Source organism: Sycon ciliatum, chromosome 7 (assembly GCF_964019385.1).
Source record: "Sycon ciliatum chromosome 7, ocSycCili1.1, whole genome shotgun sequence".
Classification (NCBI taxonomy): domain Eukaryota; kingdom Metazoa; phylum Porifera; class Calcarea; order Leucosolenida; family Sycettidae; genus Sycon; species Sycon ciliatum.
In genome coordinates this window covers 4,488,968-4,513,967 of record NC_088649.1, presented here as the reverse complement: position 1 = coordinate 4,513,967, position 25,000 = coordinate 4,488,968, and the positions used below count along the sequence as shown (strand labels likewise).

General features: G+C 48.9%; 1 protein-coding gene across 1 annotated transcript in view; it reads right to left on the bottom strand.

The window, feature by feature from the left end:
• Positions 1-25,000, bottom strand: part of LOC135820792 (uncharacterized) — a 38,558-nt gene that overhangs the window by 13,492 nt on the left and 66 nt on the right. Inside the window, exons 1-5 of the mRNA XM_065333835.1 lie at positions 24,611-25,000; positions 23,505-23,647; positions 14,074-14,134; positions 12,669-12,791; positions 10,625-10,743 (exon numbers count right to left, since the gene is read on the bottom strand). The exon at positions 24,611-25,000 is cut by the window's right edge and continues 66 nt beyond it. Of these exons, the coding sequence (XP_065189907.1) occupies positions 10,625-10,743; positions 12,669-12,791; positions 14,074-14,134; positions 23,505-23,647; positions 24,611-24,615 (451 nt within the window). The 5' untranslated portion in view covers positions 24,616-25,000. The remainder of the gene's footprint in view (positions 1-10,624; positions 10,744-12,668; positions 12,792-14,073; positions 14,135-23,504; positions 23,648-24,610) is intronic.

Sequence of the window (25,000 nt, the reverse complement as noted above, 5' to 3'; positions counted from 1 at the left end):
GTGTAACAGGTTTAATCAAACTTGAAAAGTAAGAGGCCTGGTTGAGCGCGCCTCGACCAGTTATATGCAAAATGTGATAGTATACATGTGGCAATGGCGCCAATGAAGGTGCTAATAGACAGGCGTAAGACGCATGAGGTGCGAGGGAGTGTAAAGTTATAGAGAACAGGGGAAAACTGTTACATCATCCCCCTCCTATGGAGAGGAAGGAGCTTATAACCCAAATGCTCAAGTGGAATAGAGTACAATAAGCGCAAACACGTGCGAGACGAAAAAGGCTTCGCACTGAAGTAACACAATAAGACGACTGAAACTCCATGCAAATAAAGTGTAATAAGCTCAACAAATGTGTAAGGTGAAACTAGAAGTTCAACTGCAAAACTCAGCGGGCAGAAGCCAAGGTTTTGTACTTCTGAAGTGGAACAATGTCATTACCAGATTCATCCAACAAATAATGTTCAGGCTCCCAAGTGGCATCAGAGTAGCCTTGCCACTTGACTAGGTACTGAAGCTGATTCTGCCGGCGGCGGTGACTGAGAATGTTCTCCACCACATAGCGGGCATGACCATCAAGGTCCGTGATAGGCGGAGGCGTAGGCTGTCTCCTATTAGGAATAGCGTTCTTCTCGTAGGCACGGAGTGCCGACACATTAAATACCGGGTGACAGCGGCTGGTATGAGGCAACTTGAGCTTGTAGGCATTCGGGCCGACCACATGGGTTATAGGAAAGGGGCCAAACCACTTGGGGCGTAATTTATGGGATGGTCGGTCCCGAGCTTCAGGAGTCAGGAGGAAATCCCGGTAGACCATTACCAAATCTCCCACCTTCAGCTTTCCCTCGACCCTTGTCCGATCTGCATAGAAGGCCTGACGAGCTTGAGCTGCCACTAGCGCATCTTGTGAGATCTTGACCGCGTCTTGTCTTGCTTGCAACCAATCAGCTGAATCTCTGCCTCCCTGAATAGGGTTGAGGAAGTCGGGTGGTGCTCTGGGATTTAGACCGTAATTTAAGAAGAACGGTGTGTTTCCTGTAGATGATTGAGTAGCGCTGTTGATAGAAAACTCACAGAGAGGTAGGAGCATATCCCAGTTATCTTGTTTATGATTTACAAAAGCCCTCAGCACATCCTCTACTATTCTGTTTACTCGTTCAGTTAGGCCATCTGTCTGAGGGTGATTGGCAGTACTAAATGCTAGTTTCGTTCCTAAGCGATCAAACAATTCCTGAAAAAATGCTGCCGTAAATCTTGGATCACGATCACATACAATACTAGAACTCAAACCATGAAGTCGAAATACATGTTGAATATACAGATCAGCACTTCCTTTAGCGTCAATAGTAGAGGAAGTAGGTGCTAAATGTACACACTTTGTCAAGCGGTCTACAAATACATATATAGCATCATGACCTGTGTCGGTCCTAGGCAAACCCATGATAAAATCCATCGAGATATCCGCCCACGGCTGACTGGGCACTGGTAAATTCTGCAAGAGACCAGTTTTTAGCTGGCCACCTTTAACTCGTTGGCAGACGTCACATGACTTGACAAACGCCTTTACATCCAGTCCCATTCTGGGCCAATAGAAATATCTAGCGAGTCTGAAGTAGGTGCGATCTCGACCGGGATGCCCCGCAGTCACACAGTCATGGTATTCTTGAAGCAGGGCGAGTCGGAGTTTGCTACTCTTTGGAATGCATAACCTGTTCTGTGGTGAAGATCTGAGATAAAGATAACCGGGTGTTTCATTTAGAAGGTAACGGTCGTGCAGATTGTCATGGCTTGAATTTTTCAGTCTCCTGATAATGGGAGCAAGATCCTTGTCGCACTTGTAACCGCTGACAATTAACTGCGCTAAGTCTGGATTAATCTCTAGGGTATGCTCTATGGCATTCAACTGAATGTTAGGAGGATAGGATGACCCGCCTATTTCAGAATCACTGAACAGATCTGGACGGCGTGAAAGCGGGTCGGCAATGTTTTTCTTTCCTGGTTTGTGAAAGACCGTAAAGTCATAGTCAGCTAAAAACTCTACCCATCTTGCCTCACGCTTGGTGAGAGTCGGTTTGGTTCGTAAATAGACAACACCCATATTATCAGTCATCAGGTCAAAGTGGCGGAATAGATAGATTCTCCAGCACTTTAATGCAAATACCACAGCCAACGTTTCCCTCTCGGCCGCAGTATAGTTGCGTTCTGCAGCTGACAGTTTCCGACTGCAATAGGCTACGGGATGCAAATCCATATCTTCTCCCTGCTGCAGGAGCACACCCGCCACGGCAAAGTCACTTGCGTCAGTTTCTACCGTGAAGCTTTTCTCAACATCGGCCAGTTGCAACACTGGCGCCTCGAGTAATGCTGATTTTAGAGACTCGAATGCCTTCTGTCTAGCAGCGCTCCATTCAAAGCGTGAATTTTTTCCGGTGATTTCTTCTAATGGACGAGAGATGGTCGAGTGTCGATCTATGAACCTTCGGAAATAGTTTGCAAAGCCAAGAAACTTCCTCACATCAGTTACTGACGACGGAGTTGGCCATGTTTCCACAGCACTTATCTTCTTGGGATCAGGGGAAATTGATGTGCCGTTGATTTTATGCCCCAAGAAGAGAACTTCTCTCACGCCGAATTCGCATTTAGACTGTTTGCAATACAGCTCACTATTTCTAAGTGTTTCTAGAACTGTTTGAAGATGATGCTGATGATCTTCCCAGGTCTTGCTGAAAACTAGAATGTCATCCAAGAATACTACAACGAATTTTCGGAGATGCGGTTGCAGAATAGAGTTCATGAGTGACTGAAAGGTGGCCGGGGCATTAGTCAGCCCGAATCCCATGACTCTAAATTGGAAGTGGCCGAACGGCGTATTAATGGCCGTCTTAGAAACATCCGAGTCTTGAATTCTGATTTGATTGTACCCCGACCGCAAGTCCAACTTGGAGAAATATGCACTGCCCTGGATCGTGTCGAATAAGTCATCAATATTAGGAAGACAAGCTTTGTTTTTGATCGTAATTCTATTCAATTCTCGCCAATCGCACACCATTCTCAGAGTACCATCCGACTTTTTCACAAAAAACACAGGTGCACCGTATGGCGACTTACTTGGCTCAATGAATCCCTTCTCAAGTAATTCTGACAGCTGTGACTGGAGCTCGTCCATCTCTGGTTTCGGCAGGCGGTAGGCGGGTCGAGACGGTGGTCTGGCTCCATCTTCTATCTGGATTTCATGGTCGACTGGTCTCTTCGGTGGAAGCTCATTCGGCAGCTCGTCTGGAAATAAATCCTGGTACCTCTTGAGCAGGTTCTGGATGTCTTGTTGCTCTGATTCCTGGAGTTGTGGCCCGGAACGATTCTCCTCGTTTGCAGCAGTGACCCATGCAAGAAACCCCTCAGCTCCACTCCTCAGGGCATGACGAGCTTGTCGGCCACTGATAAACATGCTTTCCACAGATGGCCGGTCGGCTGTCGGCGGGTTAGCTGAAGGCAATTTGGCAACAAAGGGCTCACCGTCCAACTGAACTTCGTTCGTACGGAAGTTGATGCTGGGGTTGTTCCTTGTAAGCCACGGCTTGCCAAGAATAGCGTCGTAGCGAGTCAGGGGGTACACAGTAAAGTGCTGTTCCTCACTGAAGCCCCCGACTGTCACCCTTAGCGTGCGTGTGGAAATCTGCGGGACCTCGCTGGTCGAGCCGTCCGCCAATGTTACGCTCAGCACTGCTGAGCTTGCATCCGTGTCAAGATGATGCTTTCGAACAAAACTGTCTGCAATGAAGTCATGCGTCGAACCGGAATCTATCAGCATCACTGCACGGCGACCGCCGATCTTTCCCTGTATGCGCAGTAGGTCGTGTTCAGGTTCATTGCCGACGCTGACGTTGCTGACATGACACCTTTCTGCAACGGGACAATTTCCTACAGCTATGGGTGTCTCCGGCTCCGTAGGTTCCTGGAGAGCAACGTCTTCAACCTCCAGAGCTCCGAACCGGTTAGCGACTGGTACCGGCGTGGGTGCTTGGGTCGTCGCCAGTAAGCGCACCCCCTTTCTTACTGGCGACCAGCGTTTGGGTAGCGCTGTCCACCCTCAGTACAGTCTTTAGCGAGGTGGCCTGGCTTCCTGCAAGCAAAGCAGTGTCCCATTGCTCGCAGTTGGACACGCTCTTGGTCCGTCAGCTTGCGGAGGCCCTGAGTCTGACCACGGAAGCTGGGCACGGAACGCGACTCTCTACTGGCTGGTGGCCCCGACGCCGGTGGCCCTGATGACTGCTCCACGGTGTTTGCTGCCATGACAGCTTGCTCCAGGGTACGTGGATGCTCACGCATGACCTGTCGCTGGATGTGCGGCACTAGACCCCTGACGAACAGCAGCGCTCTGGTGTGGTGGTCGATTTCCGGCACTTGCAGGCTGAGGCGAGTGAAAGCAGCAATGTATGCGTCCAGCGACCCGCGCTGCGCTGCGGAAATTAGTCCCATACGCGATGTTTCCTCGTTGTGCCGTGGTCCGTACACATCGCCAAGTGTCGCTTTCAGAGCAGGCCAGTCGGAAAACACTTGGTTAGCTTCCAATGCCGCTATCAACCAAAGACGAGCGTTTCCAGTCAAAAATCCTGCCGCGTAGTCGACCCTCTGTGCCGCATTTGGGAGCGCCAACGACCGTAGGGCCATGTCCATTGCAAACGTCCATTCTTTGAATGTAGCGGAATCTCCTCCAAACACAGGCGGCTCTTTCGTAAGGCGGGGTGTTGGCTCCCACGGTTCCGAGTTCGGATGTATCGTTCGGTTTCCTTGGCTAACGCGCTGAGCGGTCTTGATATCGTTTATCAGCCGAACGACGAGTACGAGGAGCGTAAGCAGAGCGACCAGAACACCTGCCAAAAGCAGAGTAGGAACCATCCTCTGCTACCAGTGTAACAGGTTTAATCAAACTTGAAAAGTAAGAGGCCTGGTTGAGCGCGCCTCGACCAGTTATATGCAAAATGTGATAGTATACATGTGGCAATGGCGCCAATGAAGGTGCTAATAGACAGGCGTAAGACGCATGAGGTGCGAGGGAGTGTAAAGTTATAGAGAACAGGGGAAAACTGTTACATTGAGCATGAGGATGACAGGTCCTCCGACGAAGAAACTCCAAGCTACCAAAAGACGGAGTACGACATGAGAATAGTGAAGATCGAAGCTAAAACGGAATTCACCAACTTCCGTCGCGGACTGCTCGTGAGAGTTGCAGCAGGACAGACGATATCCACAGAGGACATGGATCAATTATCCAGACTCCACACGCGAGCAGTGGATGCCACGGGTGATGTTCTGGAAGCGGTTATGTCGAACTGGTCAGATGAGACCAGTGCAAGGAAGGAGCGAACAAAGCTCATCACGGAATTGGAGAAGTTAGAAGTGCAGTTCTCCGCAGCCATGGAAGGAGCGATAACCAGTACTTCCCAAGCTCTGCAGGGCCAAGCGCTCCACCAAGGGCAGGACTGGAGTTTTGGCACTACTGCTGGTGGTACTAGTGATGACGTGCAGGACCGGCCAGGGCGTGGATCCAGCACTAGTGGACTATTTGACTCAAATCCAGTGCACAGTTACAGTGGAAGTCAGTATCCACTTGACCAGCCCAGCTATGAGTGGCTCAGCTCAGGAGGCACCACAGGTCCGCTTCCTCCATTAGTGCCAAGTGACAGCCTACTGTCAGCCACACCTGGCAATCACCCAAGTGCAAGTACAGGCACCCGTACTGGTAGTGCTAGTGGTGAGCATGATGCAGGTACTGCAGCCACCCCTCCAGTAGCCACTACAGTCAGCAGTAGCACCGGTCTTGGCTCAAGGAGTGCCAGCAGGGCTGTTACAACTCTGCCCCTGCTTGCTTCATCTGCAGTATCTGCTCCGTTATCCAGCGGCACAACCGGAACTGCTGGAAAACCCAGTTCTACGGCCACCACATCTCAAGTTGGGGGGAATGGTGACAAGAAGGCAGTGCATTTCAGCCAGTCAACGACGCAATCAGCAGCAACCCCGATGACCATGTCCAGCACCCAGTCGCGGGGTACAACACCACCCGGATCATCTATTCACGATCTGAGGCCTACCGCCAGCAGTTTTACGCCAGGCCGTATGGCCGCTGCAACAGCTCCACCAAGGATGCCAGCCGTCCACCCTGGAGTCACTTCCAACCAGCCGTCAGCCGGACGCCACAGCATGAATAACCCAGCTGCAGCCTCGCTATCAGCAGCCTCCCGCACCACGCATCAGCCTGCTCCATGGGCCCACATGCAGAGGATTGCCATCCCTGTATTCGAGGGCGAGAAACGGCACTTTCATTCGTGGTGGGCGGCATTCTCATCGTGCGTTGACGTCGCACCTGTCACGGTCGAGTCCAAGATGCTGAGACTCCGGCAGTATCTCAAAGGTGAGCCGCTAAAAGCGATTGACAGCTTTGGCTATTCGGCGGCGGCCTATGAAGCAGCAAAGGCGTTGCTTCAGCGCAAGTATGGTGGCGAGCGGCGTCGGGTGGCAATCCACCTCGAGGAGATTGACAGTATGAGGCAAGTGCGTTATGGCAAGGCAAAAGAGCTGGAACAGTTCGCTGACTTGTTGTCAGTAGCCGTGGTGAACCTCGAGGATGCCGGGAGGAGTGCGGAGCTGGGGGCGGGCACGTTCTACTACATGCTGCTCCGAAAGCTCGATGAGCGAATTGTTGCACGATATCATCGCTGGCGGTACGATCACACATCAGCCGAATCTGTAGAGGGATTGCTAGAGTTCTGCCTACTGGAAGCGGAATTCTTGGTGACTGCGTCAGAGACAATTACTGGGTTTGGTACGAGCGCCAGCAGCAAAACCGACCAATCCCGCGTTATCAGGGACCATCGACAAGACAAGCCGAGGACACTGGTGACTACCAGCCAGCCGACATCTACCTGTACGGTCTGCCACGGTGCACATAAGACATGGCGGTGCCTGACATTCAAGTCGGCGAACCCCAACAAACGGTGGAAAATCGCAAAGGAGAAGAACTTGTGCTTCCGTTGCCTGGAGACAGGGCACAGCAGCAGCGCCTGCTCATGGGGGCAGCCGTGTGGTATCAGCGGGTGCACCAAGGCACACCATCGTCTGTTGCATGGTACACAGACGCCAGCATCTCAGGCCCAGACGTCACCTACAAGGCCATTCAACGTTCAGCCGCACTTTGCTCAGAAGCCAGCAACAAGTGACGCCGGCGCCACTGGAACAACTCTGTCTACATCGCGAGCAGGGAAAGCCGTAGCTATGCGGACCGTGCCAGTTGTCGTGAGAAATGGCGAGACTGAGCTCCGGGTGAATGCGCTTCTCGACGATGCGAGCACTAACTCGTACGTCAGCTCCCATGTGGCCAATGAACTTGGGCTTACTGGCGAAGAGGAGACATTGACGGTCAAAGTCCTAAGCGGACGCACAGAGATCTTCCGAACGACACCAGTCATGGTGGAGCTCAAGAGCGTCGACGGTACATCAGCTACCACACTACAAGCGTACACTGCTGACTCAGTAGTCGGAAGCAGCAGTGCCGTCAATTGGCAACAGAATCGACAGCAATGGCCACACCTCATGGCGGTCCCGTTTCCGAAACTGCAAACCCGCCGGAAGATCGACATTTTGATTGGCCTGGACTGCGCAGAGTTACACACGTCATTGCAGGAGGTCCAAGGCAACCCAGGCGAACCAGTTGCCCGACTCACACCATTGGGTTGGACATGCGTCGGCCCCGTTCACCGCACAGCGGAGTCAGATCCCGTCACACTGTTAACGGAAACGGCGCCACAGGATGTCCACGACAGCCTTGCGCAACTGTGGGTCATTGAGGAGTTCAACAAAATGCAGCCACAGCAACCCGTCTTGTCTTCTGAGGAAAGGGAGGCAGTTCGAGCAAGCCAGCAGTCGCTACAGCTGGTCGATGGACACTACGGAGTTGGTATACCGTGGCGTGGGGAGCGTCCCAATCTACCGGACAACTTTCCTGCGGCTGTGAAACGACTACGTAGCACCGAGAGGCGGCTCAGTCAAGACGCAGCGGCAGCGGCAGCCTAGGGCAAGATCATCCATGACTATGTCACAAAAGGCTATGTGCGAGAGGTCCTGGAGGAGGAACTGAGTCCTGGTCGGCAATGGTTTCTGCCGCACTTTGCGGTACTGCGACCTGACAAGGAGACAACGAAGACGCGCATCGTATTTGATGGCTCTGCGAAGTACGACGGCGTATCACTTAACGACATGATGCTGCCAGGCCCAAAGCTACAGCGTCAACTGCCGAGTGTGCTGACGCGCTTTCGCCAAAACCCAGATACGCCATCATCTGCGACATCGCAGAAATGTACCTGAGAGTCGGACTGTCGCCAGAAGATAGGCCGTATCACAGATTCCTGTGGCGAGACTTGGACGGCGCGGTGCCGCCACGGGTTTATGAGTTCCAGCGACTGGTTTTTGGTGCCAATGCATCACCCTTCCTGGCACAATTCGTATCGCAGGAGCACGCAAAAGCCCATGCGTCTCAGTTCCCACTAGCAGCCGAGACCATGTTATCATCAACATACATGGACGACTCCATGGACTCTGCGGCGGACGACGACGAGGGCATCATGATGTACCAACAGTTGATGGAGTGCTGGGCAGGAGCTGGAATGCACGCTCGCAAATGGCTGTCTAACTCCAAAGCCGTCATGGCCAGGGTTCCGAAGGAGGATCGAGCGAGCCAAATTGATCTCGACTGTCCGCAACTGCCTAGCGTCAAGACACTCGGACTGCTGTGGTCTGCGACATCGGACCTCTTCACGTTCAAGCCAACTGCACCAGATGCGAAGAAGGTCACCAAGCGTACATTCCTGAGCGCGATGGCCAGTGTGTTCGATCCGCTGGGTTTTGTGTCACCCTTCATCGCCAACGCGCGAATCCTGCTGCAGGATATGTGGCTGCAGGGGGTTGACTGGGATGACCCTCTCCCCGAGGAGCTCCACCGAAGGGCCTTGAGATGGTACGCGGAGCTAGACGAGCTGGCTCAGCTCGAAATTCCACGCTGTTTGCAAGACGTCAACGCAGGAAAACCCGTCAGCAGACAGATCCATGTGTTCGCCGACGCATCGGAAAGCGCCTACGGCGCAGTGAGCTATCTTCGCTGTGAATACCAAGATGGTCATGTATCAACCACGCTCATCGCCAGCAGGTCTCGCGTAGCTCCCATTACAGCCGTGTCAATTCCACGATTGGAGCTGTCTGCTGCCGTAATTGGGACGCAACTAGCTGCTTGGGCGTCGGACGTACTTGGCTTGCCTGTTCGTGATGCTGTCATCTGGACAGACAGTCTAAATGTCCTCCACTGGGTACGGAACCGCGCACGTACTTTCAAGCCATTTGTCGCAACACGCGTCGGAGAGATTCAGGAGCCGACGGGCGCGTGCGAGTCTGCAAAGTCAAAGTTCGCGGCAGTCCCTTGTGCGGCCGGTTACGCAGTTGTGCAAGCTTGTCGCTGAGTGATCGCAGGTGCTGAAAAGTCAGATGGTGGACTTCTGATACATGTGCATGCAGCGAGAAAACTGTACGAGAACTATGTATGACTGTTCTTGTAACCTGAAAGTGATGGACCATGACATATCGGTTTATTCTGGATTCCAACATAACATTACTCTGGTCACTGTTCTCTACAAGTGTAGTGTGCCCAGCAATATGCAGCTGATTCTTGATATAGTCTAGAGCAAATATTCCATATTACTAGGTTCTGTTTTTTTTACCTTTCTGTTTTTAGTTGATTAATCTGCGTTTAATCAAGGTAGGGGAGAAATTGTTCACAAGATCCAGTATGCATGTAGATAGTAGTGCTGTGGATGACCAACTGCTTAGTATTATGCATATCCAATGATTCATGTTCCCGCCAGATCCCGCTGTTTGGCACGTGTGAGTGCTTGTTTTCCCGCCAGATGCTGCTTTTGGCACGTGTATGTGCCGCGTTTGGGCACCGCACGGAGTAGGTTTGGTTCTGTTGTGTTTTGGTGCTGCCGTACTTTTCTTCAGGGCTTTTTCTTTGTTTTGTTACGTTTTTGATATCGTTCCATCAGGTTGAAGAAACAGAAGATTCAGTTGTCTCCCAAATCGCTCTCTTGGTCTTGTAACCAGAGAGTGAGAGAGAGAGAGAGAGAGAAAGAGAGAGAGAGAGAGAATGAGAGGGATAGACATCGTGAGGAACGAAGGAGGATATGTACCAGATAAGAAATCTATGGTGTCAGACTTCACAATTGCTGTGCAGTATAGCCTGATAAATTCTGCATACCGTATTATCTCTAATATAAGCACGGTCCTTTATTTTTTCAATGTACCTCCGCCCCGTGCTATTAATGGAGACGTTCCTTTATTGGAGACTGTTCCATTATTATTTCAACCTCATTTCAGAGGCATGTTGCCATGCCAAATTCATGTATGACACACACATTTCAGGGTTTTTTTCGCCGGACAGATAATGAATTTACACAGTGTGCTTATAATGGAGACTGAGCACTTTATTTTTTGAATGCCGCCCCAAGGTGTTCTATTATTGGAGACGTGCTATTATTGGAGACTGTGCTTATATTAGAGATAATACGGTTGTAGCCAGAGTTTTCGTTACCTGAATCGTATGCGCCCTGGCTTTGAACATCTGTAGCGGACTTTGCATCCATGCTCTGCTGCACAGATGTGATGCCGTCCTTGGCCGACTTGATCAAGCGTTGAAGTTGTGTAACAACACTACATGGCATGTACACACACACACACACACACACATACACACCACGTACACACACACACACACCAAGTACACACACACACACACACACACACATACACACACACACATACATGCACACAAATCCACACCCGCAGAAGAACACATACATACATGCCCACAGACACGTACGAGCAGACACACAAGCACATACAGGAACAGACACACACACATACATTGTACATACACACACACGCACACGCACACACACACACACATACACACATACACACATACACACACACACACCATGTACCATGTATACCATGTATATGCCCGTCGTAAGAGAAGCACGCAAATCTGCAAATGCACTGGATGTGCACCCACAGATTTTCTCTTATAGCAACGATAGCGAACAAAATCTGAATGAGACAGATCAAGACTTGCGCCAGATAACTGTCTAATCCGCACAACTGGCGAAGCACTGTGAATTATTATTCTTTATTTCCACGATGGCCCATGGCCAATAAGGAAGATAATATGATTCAAATCAGTCCAGAATCATATAAAATCAGTCTAGCAAGTAAGGAAACCAACACATTGCAGGGGGATGGGGTTACGATGGGGTACAGTGTGAGCTACTAGAGGAGCATATGGGTGATAGAATGAGGCTAGACGCCATTGATTTAAACGCATGCTTGCTATTTGTTTCACGCAGGTCGGGGGTAGTTGGTTGAAATTGTGAAGAGACAGGTTGATGGGTGAGTTGGTGTGTCGGTATGTGTGTGATGTTCTCAATGTGTATGTTCTCATGTGTCGTAGTGCATATGGCTGCTCTGTGATTGGTGGTGCAAGGTGAGGCTGTTGCAGGTGAAGGGGAGCGCGGATGTACTTGATGTTGTGGGCAAGAGTAACCTGTCGTAAGAGTTGCCGGGAGACCAATGTGGGAAGTTGGAGATGATGAAGAAGTGAGCTGTGATGGACTGGTGCAAAAAGGGGGATCCGCAAGCAGATACGGGCTGCTCCTCGCTGAACGCGATCTAATTGGTCCTTCTGAATCGACCACCAATGCACACCTGGTCTACACCACACGGAGTACATCGGCATACAACGGCCAAGACAGTTACCTATGCACACCCTACACTTGCTGCACATTGGATTGTGGAGCCGAAACTAGACCAACTTCCAAATGCTTTGGCAAGAAGGTAGCCTTACAACAGGTTGGGCGCACACACACACACGCACACAAACACACACACACACACACACAAACACACACACACACACACACACACACAAACACACACACACACACATACACACACAAACACACACACACACACACACAAACACACACACACACACACACACACACACAAACTGTAACGGTGTGAAACTAAAACCCTGCCATCGCCCAGTCTCTATTGCATGCCATCTGACTAACCGAAGAACGGTCAGGCTAGAATTTCACAATTTTTTAAGAACGGTGTATCCTGTATTTTTGGAGATAGGAACGGAAACCGTAATGTACACTATAATGTACACTCAGACGTATAACCCTGCAAAAATGTACATGTAAGACTGGTCCATCGAATAAGAATGAAACTGCTGTGTTAGCTAAAAATAAGAACGGGCTAGGCTTGACCCCCCCCCTCAGTTCTTTGGTGGCCGACAGTGCTGTACATGCAGAGAGTTTAGGACAGACAAAACCTACCAATCAGAACAAACCTGCATGTAACATAGGAGTCAGAACAAGAGGTTTTGCTGGAACTTGGATTCCAGCCTGTGAATCACCAACCTCACAGGGCTAATTGCTTACTCTGTAATATTAATAACTGACACTTCAAGAAACTGTCAATCTTACTCTGTGCCCGTACTTTAGAAATGTTGTTTGAATCGTGAATTGTATTGCATTCTGCCACACCAGTAGGTCATGCACTTCACTCACCCTACTTCCTCTGTGTCACTGGAAGACATTTCTAAGTCTGTGATGGCGGTGCCAAACTTGAGCTGTGCTGACGTCACTGCAGCCACAGTCATACGACGTAGGTGTTGCAGCCGTCCCACGTCTCTGTGAACCACATAGCAGAAGTGACAAGTAGCGTATTGAGCACTTGAGGTAGCACATGCATGTACTGCGGAATGATATGGAAAAGACTATCATTACCAGTTTTTAGCCAGTTTTTTTAGGGAAAGATGCAAAGGTGAATTTCTGAAGAAGAAAAAAATGGAGTGTCACCACTAAGACTGGAACCAGGGACCTTCGCTTATGGCATTATTGCAAACAATTCTGATATCTATCCATCCTCTTGAATGCAATTTAGCAGAAGTGTGGACGGTACAAATAAGTGTGCATAAACAAGAGTATGCAACTGTGCACTCAAACCCACCATTTATCGTACGATCCCTTCCGTTTTTGCTCGATTCGTTCGAGTACCAACGCGATTTCTAAACTTAAGCGCGTGAACTCCAGTTCCGTACGAAAGTTCATTTCAAACCAGAGGGAAAGTGCGGTGTTTGATTTTCCGCAGTGCGCGGACAGCAGCTGGATGATGTAATGAAGGCAGCGCGCCGCGCATCTGGCCCATAGAAAAGAGATCACAGTTGCATACTCTTGTTTACGTACTCTTGCTAGTACAACCAAGTACAGAACGCTAATTTCGAGAATTTGAATTTTGGGGTTAAAATCAACAAAAAAATATTTATCTCCAGTTTTTGAAAGGATTGGGAGAACGTCAAATTCAGAGGATCAGTCGGGGAAGTGAACTGCCTGGAAGGAGAAAAAATGCCAACCACACCAGGACTGAAACCCAGGACCTTGCTTGCCATGAGCAATGCTCTAACTGTCTGAGCTATGGGTCCAAGCCGAACCTCTAGAAGGCGCTGACAAGTTTTTCACTCACCACGCAGCTCACAACACGTACCACACAAACTGATGGCACTTGGGTCTTTTCCCTCCCCCAGGAAACAAACCACAGTCAGTTTCCGGAACGTACTAACAGAGATGAGAGATAGTGAGCAGATTGGAAGAACACCCTGGTCCCATAGCTCAGTGGTTAGAGCATTGTTCAAGACAAGCAAGGTCCCTTGTTCGAGTCCTGGTGGGATGGGCATTTTTATCTCCAGTCTATTTTCATTTTGACAAGGAGAAACATTGGTGCTATTGCGAAGGCAATAATATTTTGGTCAGTATGAGGCTAATGAAAGAGTGAATGCAAGTCAAAGCATTGTCCCCTCTCCCCCCCCCCCCCCCCCTCCCTCTCGCCCCCCCCCCCCCCCCCCCCCAGTACATATCCCCACCACACAGATGCCTGTTTTAAGTCACAAAATACTTCTGATGCAGCACACCTCACCTTTCAGTCCCAGCATCACCATCCTCACCATCGGAAGCACTTGCACATGCATCTGTTGCATTTGCAGTTAGTGCCAAACACATCAAGAAAAGGGAGATATCGGGAAGTGGCCGAAGCAGAAATGAGAAAGTTGAGCAATCGTGAAAACACCCTCACCGCACCATTAGCACAAAACAGCAACATCAATGCGCAAACAATTTACTTGACAGTACTCTTCAAAGTGATCAATTCTCACAAAGCCAGTTTTCAGCACCGGTACGTTTGCGTTTTCGGCATGAAATACACATTTTACACTGTCATTGCAAACGTATGTGTTCACTTCATGTGTTTGAGCACCCGAGGTAAAGATTAGTGCAGTGTATACTGGATGCTCTACAGCACAAAAACTGACTTTATGATCAGAGTAACATAGACCACAGTACCGTCGATCTCCGAGGAACTGGGGGGGTTTCCCTCCTAGCCTAGACTGTTCTTATTTCCATGCACTACGAGCTACGCACAGTTGAGTCACCGTGTATACATTGGTATTGGTGAGAACCCTCGGTAGTCTCAACCCGCACGCACAACACGCAACAAGTCTTGCAGTAGTAGTAAACACAATTCTTCACTTCTTCGCCACGAATCCAAAATGCTACAGCGAGAGAGAAAACTCACTGCTACACACACTCTTATTCTAAGACATCAGAAAGGTTTCGCAAGTAAAAGGTGCAAGTGTGAGGTGTACTGAGTGTGAGAAACCTAACAAGCGTGAAATGACTATGTAGTTGATAAAATAAAACCCTACACGAGTGATAACCTTATAAGGCATAGCGTACAGTTCGGCAAAACACAACATGAGCTGCAATCAGCGGATGTATCAAACTACTACTTTACTACCTTTGTGCCAAACCAACAAGCCTAGACTGCTATTATTCATGAAGTCGCACTAGTGCTACTGATCAGATATGCTGTGCTTGGTGAAATTCTGAGCTGTTCTTTCTTCGCAGCCCGATGGTACCGTATGGAAGGCCCTGGAGCTCGTGCCAGCGGTGCAGTTCTGCCAATCATCTGCATCTGTGTGTGTGTGTTTCCCGAGAAGTATTTCAAGTGTTATTGCGAAGTTTGTCTGCAGCGCGGATTTGGCATGAAGCATCCTAGGCTATAGATACAACGAAGGTTCGCGATGTTCGAACTTAGCCTGGGCTTATGTGTGGGTCTGATACTTGGCTGGGCTTGTGTGCGGGTCTGATACTCGGCTGGGCTTATGTGCGGGCCTGATACTTGGCTGGGATTGTGTGCGGATCTGATACTCGGCTGGGCTTATGTGTGGGCCTGATACTCGGCTGGGCTTATGTGTGGGCCTGATACTTGGCTGGGCTTGTGTGCGGGTCTGATACTCGGCTGGGATTATGTGCGGGCTTGATACTCGGCTGGGCTTATGTGCGGGTCTGATACTCGGCTGGGCTTGTGTGCGGGCCTGATACTCGGCTGGGCTTATGTGTGGGCCTGATACTCGGCTGGGCTTATGTGTGGGCCTGATACTCGGCTGGGCTTATGTGCGGGTCTGATACTCGGCTGGGCTTATGACAGTTATGTGCGGGCCTGATACTCGGCTGGCCTTATGTGTGAGCCTGATACTCGGCTGGGCCTTTGTGTGGGCCTGATACTCGGCTGGCCTTATGTGCGGGCATGATACTCGGCTGGCCTTATGTGCGGACCTGATACTCGGCTGGGCTTATGTGCGGGCCTGATACTCGGCTGGGCTTATGTGTGGGTCTGATACTCGGCTGGGCTTATGTGCGGGCCTGAAACTTGGCTGGGCTTATGTGTGGGTCTGATACTCGGCTGGGCTTATGTGCGGGTGTGATACTCGGCTGGGCTTATGTGCGGGTCTGATACTCAGCGGGGCTTATGTGTGGGTTTGATACTCGGCTGGGCTTGTGTGTGGGCCTGATACTCGGCTGGGCTTATGTGCGGGTCTGATACTCGGCTGGGCTTATGTGTGGGTCTGAAACTTGGCTGGGCTTATGTGCGGGTCTGATACTTGGCTGGGCTTATGATTGCTTTCTTGCTTCGACTTCTGCCGCACCTTTGTTCTCTTAACCCCCTTTATGTACAATTGTTGTGCAGACCCTCCTTTAATATAGTCTGTCTCATTTTGTCCTGAGATGTTTTATGCATAGTGATTATGACGCTCATCATTCGCTCCCTTGTCAATGGACAGTTCTGTCCGTTTGGTTTTAGCGAATTCAAATAAAGAAAACAACATGTGCAGGCCTGATACTCGGCTGGGCTTATGTGCGGGCCTGATACTCGGCTGGGCTTATGTGTGGGCCTGATACTCGGCTGGGCTTATGTGCGGGTCTGATACTCGGCTGGGCTTATCCGAGGGAATCGACGGTATTGACATAGGCTTAGCTGCATTGCAGTTTGTCATGTTTGGGACTGAAGGTAAATCCTCATCTCCCATAATCAATGCTAGAGCAATGCAGCTAAGCCTATGCCAGTACCGTAGAATCGCGAGCATAAGCCCATCTTCGCGTATAATGCTTGCGCATAAGCCCAGGCCAAGTTCGAACATCGGGAAGCTTCGTTGTACAAGCCGATGGCCTAGCACAAGGTCATACCATGTACGCAGTATTTATATTTTTTTGTGCATTTCAACACAATTATCGGTTGTTTTTGTTTACACAGTGATTTTCACCAATGTACTTCCCACTTCCTTGGTACTTTTCAATAGCACAATGTTGGAATCCGCGTATAAGCCCGTATTCGCGTATAAGCCCACTAGCAGCACCCCCGCCAGCGTTGCCTGGCCGAATGTGGCATGCGGGTGAAGCAAGTACGTGAACAGCACACGTGCTCAGCACGTGGTGGTGGCCAGACCGCTGAAGTCCTGGTGAGGGAGGTTCTTCATCGTTGGAAGGAGAAGGAGGGACGTCTGTTACGCCTTCGGGAGGCTGGTCAAGGTTGTCCATCACCTGGTGGCGGATAAAGCGGCTCAAAAAATTCATAAAACTTACGAACAAAAGTGCGATGCGCTCTTCACTGCAGATCAGATGCAGAGTGCAGTCAGTGCAGATCTTTTGTATCCTTTTGTTGCAGATGTTTCTATTTGCAGAGAACGGTTCACGTGGTCCGCAGCGCTTGTGCGGCTGCTAGTGCTACCTATGCCTAGGCTAGGTGGCTACATGATTCGCACGCTTCGCGTGCTCAGTGCTTCTGCGCACGGCTGCTACTGCTACTCGTACTGATCGTGTCTGATAGGATAAGTATAATCGCTACCACCGTACCTACACTGCACTGTTCGCACGCTTCGCGTGCTCGCGGCTTATACGCGGATTCCAACATGTTCTTGTGTAAGCTCACCGAAATGCCCTTGTGCAACAGATAAGCCCAGGGGGGTCTTATCCGCGGGATTCTACGCTACTCGTCAAAACATAACAATAATATTCTTTTCATGTTGCAGAGTATATATTGCTGGACAACTATACTATAGGTCAGCTGACTTAGAAACGCGTTCCAGTTGCTGATGTGTGCTGGCAGTATTACAACAAACACGCAAATCCATAAACAATTTCCGCACATTCCCACGTGTTACTACGTAAGGGACAGGTGAGATAGAGCGTTTGACAAGACTGGCAGCTACTTCAGTCCGTGCGCCAGACCCTGTTTTGGCCCGATTTTTATTTTCTGCGCGGGAACCATACATGCAGACGTTATGCAGGGAAAGATGACGACGCCGGTCAGTAAATTGTTGGCCGATTTGCTGCCTACCTCGAGGCCAGTCGGTGAAATGAGGGCTTCCTTCTTCAAGAAATATGTTGCCAGTCGTTAGTCGGATGCCACTCGTCTTCTAAACATCGTACTTGATGCAACCAGCGCAGTTGGATGGACGGGAGGCGAGGAATTTATCGTTTTCGATTTTCACCCTATTCTGGGTTGCCATTACATTGCAGCTGGCAGCACCACGAGGGAATTTTTTGCACAAGGGAGACTAGGTGAATTCAACTCCTCAGAGATATCGCCATGACAGGGTAAGGTTATTTTAGCCCTGAAATTGTGTACAAACCAACGGCACGAAATTATGGAAATATTTATTTTTTCGCGATAATTGCATGTTGGTTGAAAAATGTAGCCATCTTTGTATTGTGGCATCCTGGCGGTGTATTTCGTAACTATACTGCATGACAATATTATTTATGAGAAATGGCAGCGATTGCAGCGATTGTGAACAATGTACAATCAACAGCATTGGCAAAATTGATGCAGAGCTGTATGGTACTTTAGTACTATTTGCCTGTATATTGGTATTTTACACACAATGCATGAAACAGAAGAGCAAAATTATTATTGACTTATCAATTTATAGTTAGGACATGAATATGAAACCCATGACCAATGCCAATGACCCAGGGTCTGTGCACCTGCATTCAAATATATAAAAAAATCCCCTGTGGCATAATCATGTACTCTGTGCACACATACTTGGGGGGGCGATACTTGCTGCTTTACACGGTGGAAATTGTGGTGCTATGCTGCTTGGTATGTGTGTGCGTGCGTGTGTGTGTGTGTGTGTGTGTGTGTGTGTGTGTGTGTGTGTGTGTGTGTGTGTGTGTGTGTGTGCGTCTGTGTGTGCACACTTCACTTTCCGGCTGTGTATTGATGCCTATGTAGATATCACCATGATCAACAGGGTCAAACGCTTCCAGCGGACAACAGTGGATCACCTCATTTCTCCCACTGGAGTGGTCCTAGCTTGAAGTGATGTATGACTATCAATTCTATTGACTAGCCTTGAGGCATGTACCAAACGTCAGCATGTCTGTGATATCAATACATCACACTTACATTTGAAAGCTATATGCTGGAAGGCAGTCAAGTGGGCTTTTCGTCAAACACAACCCTACCAATGAAATGAAGGCAACGGGCAGAGACCACTAATGGTAGGGCCATACAAGGTGGCTGTGCCAGTGGGGAAGACCCAGCTCAACAAGGTGTTATTGCAAGTTTGATCGGAACAGCACCCTGGTCCAAATCCTCAATATCAGTGAATCTTACTGGTCCATGTGGCTGCTGCCTTGACTCGTGATGCCTACGATTGGATGCAAGCTGCACGAAGTATGTTGCAAAGAAGAGTACAATGGATCTTGAACTTAGCACGAGAGGCGTGCACTTCGTTGATAACAGCAGAACCTTTGCATGACTATCATAACACTCTCTTTATTGCAATATTTAGCCAATGCTCCATTTGTTGTAGCAGCTACCACACAACTACAAGTATGCATTCATTACCTGGCTGGCTTGTATAAACTTGTGAATGCAATCACGTGATGCTTTGTGCACATATGCTCCCATACTTTAGCGGATGTGCGCGTGTGTGTGTGCATGTTTATGGGTGTGTATGTTCGTGCACGTACGTACGTGTACATGTCTGTGCGTTTACATGTACATGCAGACGTGTGTGGGTTTGTTGAAAAAAGGGCATGAACACGTGTCAATTCACATGTGCATGTATGTACGGGTGTATGGTTAACGTATTCTTTGCTCCATGCGTCCGCTGTGAATGAAGGTACGAGACTTTATGTGTCATAGCTTGTGGCGGTTGTTCTGTAAATAGTAGCACCGTATCCTGGCCATCCGCAGATGCCATTTTTTAACTTCAATTCTGCATTGGCTCAGGTGCTGTGTTTGTAGTGTCATACTCTCTGCATTTAAAATTATTTATATTTCTTTCCCACCTCAGTACTGTATTTGGCTTGATATTGTTGCTGTTGTACATACAAGTATAGGCACATGCATTGATCTGCGAGGGTTTGTGTTTGGAGCTCCAGCAACCTGTTGGGGTTCGTGTTGTTTGTAAATTCGTGGTCTACGGATATAATGGTCTGGCTGGTACATCGCAGAATACTAGGACCCCTTGAACGATTCTGTCGGTCGTTCATAAGTCCACCAATTGAAGACATGTGTGTGTCAAAATGTGTCAAAAATACAGTGTTGACAAAACGGTTGGTATCACCGCTGTCGGATATTTTGCACAAGCCAAAATTGGAGGATACACTGTTGGCTAATATCTCTTTCTAATTAACTAAGCAGGAAATAGCGAAACCCTTGTACAAACCAACGGCACGAAATTATAGCATGTTCAACCAAAATATCGGCGACATAACGAAAACGCAAGCGACGAGCGAGAACTCAACTTCTCGTTATTTGTTATCGCCACGGACAAAACTTAGGGCAGAGAACAACTATTAGGTTGGATTTCGACAACGATCTGAGACGAAGAACTCACGGGAGACGTAAACCAAAGGACGACGAAGGTGACGCCATTGAGTATTCGTCTTGCGATATCTTGAGAAAACTGCGAAATCTGGCAAATCTGGAAAATAAAAGTGCAACTTTTAGACGACTTTTTCTGAACTGGCGCACGGACTGACTTTGCCTTACCCAAACAGCACACTGGGGAGAAAACGGCTGAGCACCTGCATAGCGCCACAATAGGCTGCCAGGATATTGCAGTCGACTCTTGACGAGTGTGACAAGATCCAACTCAGCGCCACAGCACATCGTACACACAGCTCAGGGCACTCAGATCATCTGGGATTTTTGCAGCACAAGATAAATCGATACCGCACCCCGTTCCAAGTACGTTTCTCGGAGGAGAACCATTGAGTTGCGTCGTTCGTGCGTTGAACATTCTAGCTACCCGCAGAGCTGTTAGAGTTTTGCAGGCTCCTGTTCCTACCTAGCTACATTCTGCTCTCGCTGAGATTCTACAGCCGAAAGTTAGTTTATCCCTCCAACTGCAGCTACGGCTGCCGGTTCACATGTCGTTACCGGTAATGGACCCACAAATACTTTGCAAAAATGTACGTCCACGTCGAGGCATCGGTACAGTCTACAGATAGAAAGAACAACCCAAGTAAAGATGTTTGTCATTTCGACGGAATGTGACTTTTTTGTCGCGCTAACGCTAGCGCTCGCATGAATCGATTTTTCATTCTGCCGAACTGGCAGGGAGACACCGGCAAGAATGCGGTAGCAAAACAGACCCCGGGACGCGTAACCGGTCCTTACCCGGCCATTGTTCTCCCCGACCCTGGTCCACAGCTACGGACTTCGATCATAATTTTAGTGAGGTTTTGCATTCCGAATTTCGGCAAAAAGATTCGGCACGCGTGAGCGAGGTCGAAAATGCACACGAAGATTCGGCGTGTTTGTTCGGAAAAAGCTCACTTTGCCGAAAATATTTTTCGGATGCATTTTCTTGTAGAAGAGCGCTAGCGCGTGATTTATTCCAAGAGGTTTCTTATCTCGGCATCACTTGGCAGGCGTCTTTGGCGACATAGCATCGTCAGCTACCTCTGATTGCTCCTCGCCACTGCCTGCATGTCTACTCTCTTTCGCCATGAGTGTCCTCACCGTCATCTGTGTGGCTGAAAAGACTATGGCGACACGCATAAAATTTGACTTGGCCATGGAGTTGGTTTTTCTGAGGCGACTGAGGAGGCAGGTTTGGCCCTCGACACTTTGGGCGATCAAAGTTCGTCGGAATCAGCAAGAAAAGGAGCACGGGAGAGGACGTTGCTGATGCTGGGGCTCACGAAATGAAAACACATCATTTTCGACTCGCAAAACAAACGTTGGTGCGAAAATTCGACATTTTGATGTTCGACAAATGACCGAAGAACGCTGTACCGAAATTCGGAATGCAAAACCTCACTACTACTACCATTATACTAGTAATGCTATTGTCAGATAATCAGTCGACAGACTCAGTGTAGCCCAGAATGCGCAACTTTTTTTATATCAATTTTTCGAATCACGTGGAGGGCCTACCCTTCCACTATACTGCCACTAGGCTTTCCCTTTCACCAGTGTTTATCCCGCTCCGGGGCCCACTGAAACTACATGTAGTCCTTGCTTGCAAGGGTGATCTGTGCGCTGCTGGTGCCACTCTAGGAGGTGCAGTTGAAGTCTGTGTGTGCGTTCGTTTCGTGTCTTTCCCATTCTGCGGAGATAGGATTGGCAAGCTTTGCTGGACGAGAATGCATCTGACCTCACCCGATTCGTGACCCGAAACGAGAGTCATTTCCAACACAAAGTGCTCTATGTCCGTGTGGAAGTCCATGTGCTGGGACTCAGCACCCTGTCCAGCTGGTCCAGCCGTGGCTTGACCTTGTTTCGAAAAGTCGACCCGCCCGTTGCAAGACTGGTTTATTTCATGCCTGTTTTCGGTGAAGTACCCCATTAGCCCGGTTCACCTGGAATCCCAGTGCTGCGATCCTGGTCTGTACACGTACTGTACCTCATTGCAAAGATTCGTTTTGGAGAACAACAACATGGCTGATGATATACACTATCACTATCAGACACCTGAGAAAATCGTACATGAGTTTGTATGAGGCACGACCAAAGAGACCAATAACTGTCACGGGACTCGAGTTTCGTGTTCAAAATCACTCATCAGACGAAGGAGTCGCTGCTGTTCTGCCTTGTGTAGTACGTTATGCCCTTATTAGGGTATTGAGCACTTTTACAATTTTGCAGCAGGACCCCTCAGACACTTTGCCTAGGTTAAAATGAGTGCGCAGAAGATACTCTCAGCCTGGACTGTAATCGTAGGGTCAGCAGATTGAGTATCGTTGTCAACGCTAGAATTGGGGCCGTAGATATTCTCAATATCACCTCACGCCATAGTTCTGTGTCCATGTCTTTTCTTGCCCCCCCCCCCCTTCCAAGGTGGAATATTGCCTTCCACCCACTGTCCTCTAGTATCGCTACACTTCATCATTGTCCACATTACGTCATGATATCTTACTCTGAGATCGGGTAGGGTGCCCCGTAAGAAGGCAAATTGTCTGTAATAATACCAGTACTCGTACGAAATTAATATGATGAGAGGGGAATTCCCCGAAACACTGTGTGTTGAGCAGGGAGTGGTGCTTTCTTTCAGGTTTGCCGAGTCGAAGGTTCGATGGACTTCTCGTGTGCTCTGGATGGTAGTCGTGAGTCAGTCAAGTGTCAAGTCAAGTCGGCGGAATAGCGCGAGCTCCAGTGTGGGGAGCAAACCCATTCCAAATAATGATACCGGTGATAATACGATGGGAAAGGATCCAAGTGCCATCAGTATCATGCATGTATGGCACGTGTGTGAACTGCCTTTGGAGTTGCAAAATAAAGTGTCAGCCCCTTCTTGGTTCAGCCTAACTGGTCCTGTAACTCAGATGGTTAGAGCATTGCGCATGACAAGCAAGGTTCTGGGTTCGAGTCCTGGTGGGACTGGGCATTTTCTTCTCTTTTCAGGCAATTCACTTCCCCGACTGATCCTATGAATTTGAAGTTCTCCCTTTCCAAATTATAATAATATTATACATGTACTTCGAGTAATTGAGAAAAAAAGATGCAGGACTCCGGCTGGCTCACCCGTAGGCAGTAGGCAGTTGACTAACCTTTCTTTTGCCAATCCTGTGTTGCCTGATACTGTTGTGACCTGGTAAGTTTCGCTTCCAGTCTCTCCTGAAACGAAGCCAGGCCAGCCTTGGCCGACAAGAAGGCCTTGCTGAATTGGCCGAAATGATTGCTGCTCTCGCCACTGCAGTCAAAGAGAACACCAGCATGTACAGTCATGTACATATCTTGTGTGTCTGTATGAACTTATCACAGCGAATGGTTGCATGGTCACGTGTCCAGCTGTCCACCTGTATAATGTTCTGTACTTCGAAATACATATAGTTGGTGCCTTGTTGTTGTCTGATGATCGGTTAAAACCGTGAAACTCAGAGTTACAGCAGAAGCGCTTTTGATTCCTTTCAAGTGTGTGTAGATCGTGCCTAGGTTGCTATGGCGAACAGACGGTTGAACACATTGGCTCAATATTTCCAACATACTCGCAGTAAGAGGAGTTCCTTCACAGGCAACATGTTGGAGCATTCCCACACTGGCCCAGGCCTGACTCTGATCCGTTTTCTGTTCCAATAGAATTTCATTCTGGCATTTTTGAAGATACAGCTATTTTTGTATATCATCTGCTTGAGGAGAATAGTGCTGTCATCTACAGCATACGTTACAATGTGTTGTGCGACCCATCACACTGGTACTGAGTTGTAGCACATCACTATTATAATGTACGACGTACAGTGTAGTGTATGCTGTAGTGTAGGTAAAGAAATTACTACGGTGTTACAATACTTTTGAAGTACTACAAATGTACATAGTACATGCTAATAGCTAGCGCTGTCGTCTTTACCTACAACAAACATTACACTGTAGGTCGTACATGATAATGGTGATGTGCTACCAGTGCAATGGGTCGCACAACACACACACACACACACACACACACACACACACACACACACACACACACACACACACACACACACACACACATACACAGACACACACACATACACATACACCCTGTATTACACATGCCTGCAGGTGAGATGATCAACTCTACCTCGTGGATAAGAAGAATGACCCATTGTTACGAGTAATGACTAACTGTACACCACGTTAACCAGACACTATAAGCTCACCGTCCGAGTATTCTTACCTCATTGCCTCAACTCTCCGCGGTGTTGATAGATCACACTTAATGGATGACGACTGAGCAGTACTAGCGCAGTTAGCAATCTGTCTATCATCTATACTATAGTGCGAATGGGTCGATTCTCGCCACAGTGTATGTGACAGTTATTTCGGCTTCCCTTGCGTGTTTTCCCTCTGAGCTTCTCTCCACACGATGTCTCTGAAACTGTGTTGGGAATGTCGAACTCACACCCACCGTTCAACGAGTGTAAACAACCACCCAAATATGCAAGACGTAGAGGACAATTGCAATGTTTCAGTCAAAGCAAGATGGTTTACTGGAAGGTGGATTGCGCTCTGTCGCGCTGTGCAAGACACACCCAGCCAGATTCACCATGGCATATACTTCAATTGT